The sequence below is a fragment of the Vombatus ursinus genome, unplaced genomic scaffold (assembly GCF_900497805.2).
Source record: "Vombatus ursinus unplaced genomic scaffold, bare-nosed wombat genome assembly UNPS02000577.1, whole genome shotgun sequence".
Taxonomy (NCBI): domain Eukaryota; kingdom Metazoa; phylum Chordata; class Mammalia; order Diprotodontia; family Vombatidae; genus Vombatus; species Vombatus ursinus.
Window position 1 is genome coordinate 4612971 of NW_020940355.1, and position 6000 is coordinate 4618970.

The 6000-nt window shown below is 51.0% G+C and overlaps 1 protein-coding gene across 2 annotated transcripts in view; it reads right to left on the minus strand.

Moving 5' to 3' along the window:
- Nucleotides 1-5288, minus strand: part of E2F3 (E2F transcription factor 3) — an 89467-nt gene extending 84179 nt beyond the window's left edge. The window contains exon 1 of one of the 2 annotated variants that reach the window (XM_027869755.1): nt 4911-5288. In XM_027869755.1, coding sequence (XP_027725556.1) covers nt 4911-5288 — 378 coding nt within the window. Of the gene's footprint in view, nt 1-3549; nt 3616-4910 lie in introns of those variants that run through there. The other variant, XM_027869823.1, reaches the window with a different exon arrangement.
- Nucleotides 5289-6000: the final 712 nt, after the last annotated feature.

The window sequence follows — 6000 nt, forward strand, 5'->3', positions numbered from 1 at the left end:
TTTTGGCCTCGCTCTAAAAACGCCTCCAATTAAAATCTCTTGACAGGGTGACTAAAGTAAAAATTTCTAGCTATTCCTTCTCCAGGTCCTATTACTTACAAAGCTCTACCTCAGGACAATTTCTTCCCCAGGTTAGCTTTACACAGCACATATTAGCGTGAGCATCCACTCATGACCAACTACCACTCAGGGTGATGATTTAGAGAAAAACAAAACCAAACCAAACAATGGTTTCCTGCACACAAGCTGAGCCTCTTTTGCCCACACTAAAGCATTTAAAAGTGTGCTTTGTTTTAGAAGATGATTACAGGGGTGCCATTTGTAATGATTACAGTGGTGCTGCTAGAGCCTGGGCACTGCATTATATTCCATTTTGGGGAGTGTAGTGACTAAAATTTCTCTCCAATCTTAAATTTGGCATCACATACATATCTCAGCAGAAACAAGATTATTGAGTATAGAACCACAGGAGCCCAATATTTTTCTTTTATTTTCTAGCAGGGGGGAAAACCCACTGAAATAGCACCTATGGTTCTTCGGCTCTAACACAGAAACTTTAAGAAAGGTCCCCCCCCCTCCCCCCGGCAGAATATAATCAGTAGGTTGCTTTGCCTAGATTAAACCACATCAGGATTGACAGATCTTTGTCTATGGTGTGTGAAATTCTCAAAACTTCTAGAAACAATGCAAAACCATCTCACTTTCTCCTTAGCAATAAAAACAAGTTGCTTTGATTTTTTTGGGAGATGAACAGAGTTTCTTGATTATTCAAAATGGATGTTGTGATTTTTCTTCAGAATTTTTCCACATCAATCTATTCACTAACCAAACCCAGAAAATCCACATTGTCTGTAGCTAGAATAGCTTATTTGATTATAGCATGATCCTGACATGACCAAAATGGGGGGGAGGGAGACGAATTCTCAAGAAGGCAAGGCAGCACAGGTTTCTCTATAGTATTCACCAGGAAATCAGGGAATTAAGTGTGAATGTCTCTATCCAAATCTTTCAACATTTCTGGCAAAAATGATGCAGAGCAAGAGCCTGAAGTGAACCTACCGTCTCTGTCGACAAAGCTTCCTACAATACGTTTTTCTCCCATCACTGAGATGGCAGTTTAAAAACAAAAACAAACAAAAAAAAGGCTAATTAGATATAATTATTAATCTCTTTACAATGCTATCACGTTTTGACACAAATATTTTTAAAAAGATCTTTTGCATAAAAAGCTTATAAAGCTCCTTCAAGTTGATAGTTTCACGGATTTAGGGCAGGAAAGGATTTTGGAGGCCACCTAGATTGACCCTCTTATTTTACAGATGAAGACACTGAGGCACAGAGGTCATATAACTAGTGTCTGAGGTTGATGTTGAACCTAAGTCTTCCGGACCCCAACTCTAGTGCCATATGCACTTCTACATGCCAGTTGAAAGAAGCAAATATTTCCTTAAAGATTCCAAGTCTTCAGAACTACTAGGAATCAGAATTAGGAGCAGAAACAAATACTTTCACTGCTTTGGCTACCTGAAAAATTGTTTTCCAAATTTCTTCTTTTGTACACTGATAATATCACTTAGCTCTCCACTCACCTCATATTGGTGATTCTTCTCTTCCTATTCTGGGGAGGAATGAGAGGGCCATCAACAAGATTTTTAGCGAATTATACAGCCAGCTAAAGACAAACTTGGTTGGTCCTGATTTCTAGCCCAAAGCTTCTTCCACTGTACCATGCTGTCTCTCATGAATTAAACCAGACAGTTGCAGAGATCTGGATTTTATCTTAACTAGTTACCAGGAGAGAAACATTTTATTGCTCTCACATTTTCCCACTATCATACAAATCTTAACCAAGACCTAAAAGAAGCGTTTATGTGCTTAGGTGTTACAGGTCAGATTTGTAATGTAATACAGTGGCAGAATTATACATGGGCAAATATACTTAAAACATGTACAAGCATGTTTTGGTCAAGTCAGTGATACAATGCTGCTCACAAAAGCATAGGATACTCAGGAGTGTAGGAGAAAATCAAGACAAACTAGGGATGTATCACAATTACCCCCTGCTAGAAGGCTCCCACTATAGATGGTTAGCCTCTTTTTTGACTATTAACTCCATTAAACATTTACTGCCTGTATCTTCAGGCAGCACACAGGCTAAAACCCACAATGTGGGTTAACAGAGCTTTATTTATTCCTAAATAGCTCATATTCCAAAAAAACTGAGCACTCTCTTCTTCCACTGGACCTTACCTATCTTTTCCCCTTTTCTCTTCCCTCCAATCATGGCTATCCAAATGTTAACCCAACCTCCAACTTCTAATAGCTATATGCTCACAAACAGTAGTCAACAACCCCCTCCAATTGTTGAGATGTGGAGTGTGAAGCCAACCCCCACCCATTACTTTTTATACATATACATACATATACACATACACACACACATATAGTATTTATTTCTGCACCTTTGTTCTCCACTTCCCCCCAAGCTCCTTGAAGGCAGGGACTGTTTTAATTTTTCTTTGTTATCTTCAGCTTTATTTATTCCTAAGTAGCCCTTATTCCAAGCCCCAAACAGAGGAAGAACTATAAGGGTATACAGTACCTTACTTCTTCCTAAATAGCTCATATTCCCAAGAACTCAATTCTATACTTCTTTCATCAGACCGCACATCTCTCTCCCCTCTTTTCCGTCCTCCAACCACAGCAATCCAAAAATTTACTCCACTTTCTACTTATAATAGCTTAACAAATTGTACTTGTTAACAATCCCCTCCAATTGCTAAGGGTGAGCACAGCAGCTAGCACAATGCCTGGCACACAGTAGGAACTTAATAAATTATCGTTAGATTGAATTCAACATATTTATTGATTATCTCCCCAGAAAGGGCAGCTAAAGATTTAGGTTTCCTGGGAAACCTTGGGATGCTTGGGAAGTGTGTGACCTTTGTAAAGTCACTTTTACTTCCCTGAGACCGAGCTTTCTCATCTGTAAAATGGAGATAATAATCCAGTGCACTACCCACTTCAGCCAGTTGTGAGGAATGCCCTATATAAAGTGGCCTACACAGTGTCTCACCCGATGGGGGAGGGGAGGTGTGAAGGAAGGGATTGAGGGTAGAGGTAAGGCTCTCTAAAAGTATCCAGATGAAATTACTACCCCCAAAGCATCATTCCAAGAGACCCTTTATAGAGGGCAAAGACTGGGGGAGGGTAGACCACGGGGCACCTCACACATACACACACTCCTAGCTCGATAAGACTAAAGAGCTAAACACGGGTGGGAAGCCCCCTCCCCTTTTTTCAACTGGGTACCCACCCTCCCTTTAAAAAAAAAGATGCCCACACCATGCTCCCATCCACCCCCTTCCTACGGGTGAATACTCCACGGGAGGCCGGGGCATCGAGTTAGTTAGATTTTTCTTGCTTACTCATTTCCCTCCCGCACCCAACGCGCCTTCCCTCCCCCCGCCCCAGCCCGGCTCACCCTCCTCCCCTGGAGCTCCGGCCCAGCCCCGAAGGCGCGCTGCCCCGGCCTCGCCCGCCACTGACCTGCTGCTGGAGGGGCATTTCCGAACCAGCCCCGGCCGCGCTGACGGCTGCGGGGGCTGCGGGGCACGGAGCGCTGCCCGGGCTGGGGGGCCCGGAGAGCCGAGCAGGGCGCGCAGGGCACGGGGCGCCGGGGGCGGCGTCCTGGGCAGGCGGGAGGGGATCCCTGACTGTCCCAGGCCGGGGAGCAGGAGCAGCAGGAGGAAGTGGGTGCCCCCTCTCCCCCGCCAGCGCCCCCTCCCGCCGCCGCCGCCGCCTCCTCCTCCTCCCCAGTCACAGGCGCGTCCTCGGCGCACGTGTGCGAAACGTCACCGGCGGGTCCCGGGGAGAGGGACAGACCGCGGCCGGCGGGACGGGAACCTCGGCTGCCCCCGCCCCCTCGGCAGCCAGGGACGCGGGGGGGGGAGCAGGGCGGGGAAGGAGGGGGCAAGGAGAAGGGGGGGCAGGGTCAAGGGCAGGCCCAGGGCGCAACCAAGAAGGCCGGGGCGGCTGAGCCACGCGGGTGCTGCCACGATGTGCCCTAGCCGGCTGCACCAGCACCCCTCCTCCCCGCCCCCCAATCGCACACACCCCACCCCCATACGGCGCTATCCTTCCTTCGCCGCCTCCCCCAATCCCCGACTCTCCTCCTCCTCCTCCAGTTTCTTTGTTGCAGGGAGTTACTGATCCCAAAATGTCTAAAGCGCAACACAGCCAAGCCCGCAAGTGCCTGGCATTCAGCCCCCGCCACCTTCCACCAGGACCCCCACACCCACTCCAGGCCGCTCCGAGAGCCATTGGTCAAAAATGGGGCTACAGGCCCGAAGGCCCGGCAGGGGTGGCGTGAGCTGGGCAAGTGTCTTATCAATGTCCCAAACCTCCCTTAGTTTTCCCTCTTGCAACAGCCCCCTCCAGCCCCCCCACTTCTCTTCCCTTCCCCCCAACTTCTTCTTCATCCGGGGCGTGACCCCTTCCGACGCCCTGAGAAAGAGGAAGCTTCGGGTTTTGGGGGGTGGGGTAGGGGTTAGGGAAAGAAGTGAAGACAGAAAAGATCTGGGGAGGAGGGGGCGCGCAAAGTTTTCCCGTGTTTCACGTCGTTGGCGCAAAGGCGATCCACGATGCTCCACGGGCAGTAGGAGCCAAGAGTGGGGTAGAGGGTGCAGGGGGACCGAGCCCTTAACAATAAATCCTGCTCCTCTGGGGCAAGAGTCGAAGCCCAACAATGAAGCCCCTCCCAAGTCACAGTACTTTAGGGTCTCGGGGGGAGCAGAGATGCCCCCGCACTCCACCCCAAGTCTTGCACATGCCCATATGCCTATCCCATCTCGGCCTGGGAAGATTGGTGGGGGTGGAGGATGGATGGGGGTGGGGAGGGGGGGTATTACCGGAGGGCCGCCACCGCCGCCTCGTCCTAAGGCTGGTTGCTGTTGTAGCAGCCCGGCTCGGCTGGAGGGTCCGTGCGGGGTGGAGTAGAGGAGGCTGCCGGCGGTCTGCTCCACGCCGGGGATGTTAGTGTGCTGGGGGCCGGCGGCAGCACCCCCACTTTGAAGGGAGGAGGAACAGGAGGAGGTGGTGGTAGTGTTCGTGGTGAGGATCTGGATGTAAGTGCCGGGGGCGGCGGTGCCGGGGAAGCCGGGGCCGGCCAGCAATGCCCTTTTGTCCATGGAGGCTGCAGCAGCGGCGGAGGCGACGGCGGCCGCCCCCTCCCCACCCCCGGCGGTCACCAGGAACTGCTCCAGGGCGGGTTGGATCCCCTTTCTCATCTCCTGCGCGTGCTCTTTTTTATTGCTCTAATTATTTATAATGTTTTTTTTTTCAATTTCTTTATTATTTTCAGTCGGAGTTTCCCGGTCTCTCCTCCGCCTTCTCTCCTCCCCGCCGGGGCGCTTCCAAGCCCCCTTTCTCTCTCTTTTTTTCTTTTTATTTCTCCGCAATGCACGGGCCCCGGGGGCCAAAAATAATCAGGGCTCCGGAGAGAGGAGGGTCTTGGCAGCACAGATATCGGACCGTGAGGGGGGATAGAGGCGGCGGGGGCGGCCGATGCAACGGATTGCGAGGAGGCGGCGGCAGCCCCGGTGCTGCGGCCGGCAGCTGAAAAATGGCTCCAGGAAGCTGCTGCTGACAATGAATGAAGGGATACGGTTTACGCGCCAAGGTCCTCCCGCGAAACTCGGATTTCCCGCCGGCTTTTCAAACCACATCTGCATACCCCCGCCCAGTAGCCAGCCCCTGGCAGTTTCCACAGCCCATTGGTCTCCTCATCCCCCTCCCCATCCCCAATCATGGAGCCCAGCTAGGGCCTTCTCAGCTCTCATTGGCCAAGGTGCATCACGGTTACCGAGGCGACAGGGGTTTGATTTGCATACGTAGCTTCTATTGGCTGCGAACTAAGTAGGCTTTTTTTCCTTTGCCTTTCCTGGCTTCAGTTCACCCCGCCCAGAAGACCCCTCCCGGTCCAAGCCCCACCCCTTTCCC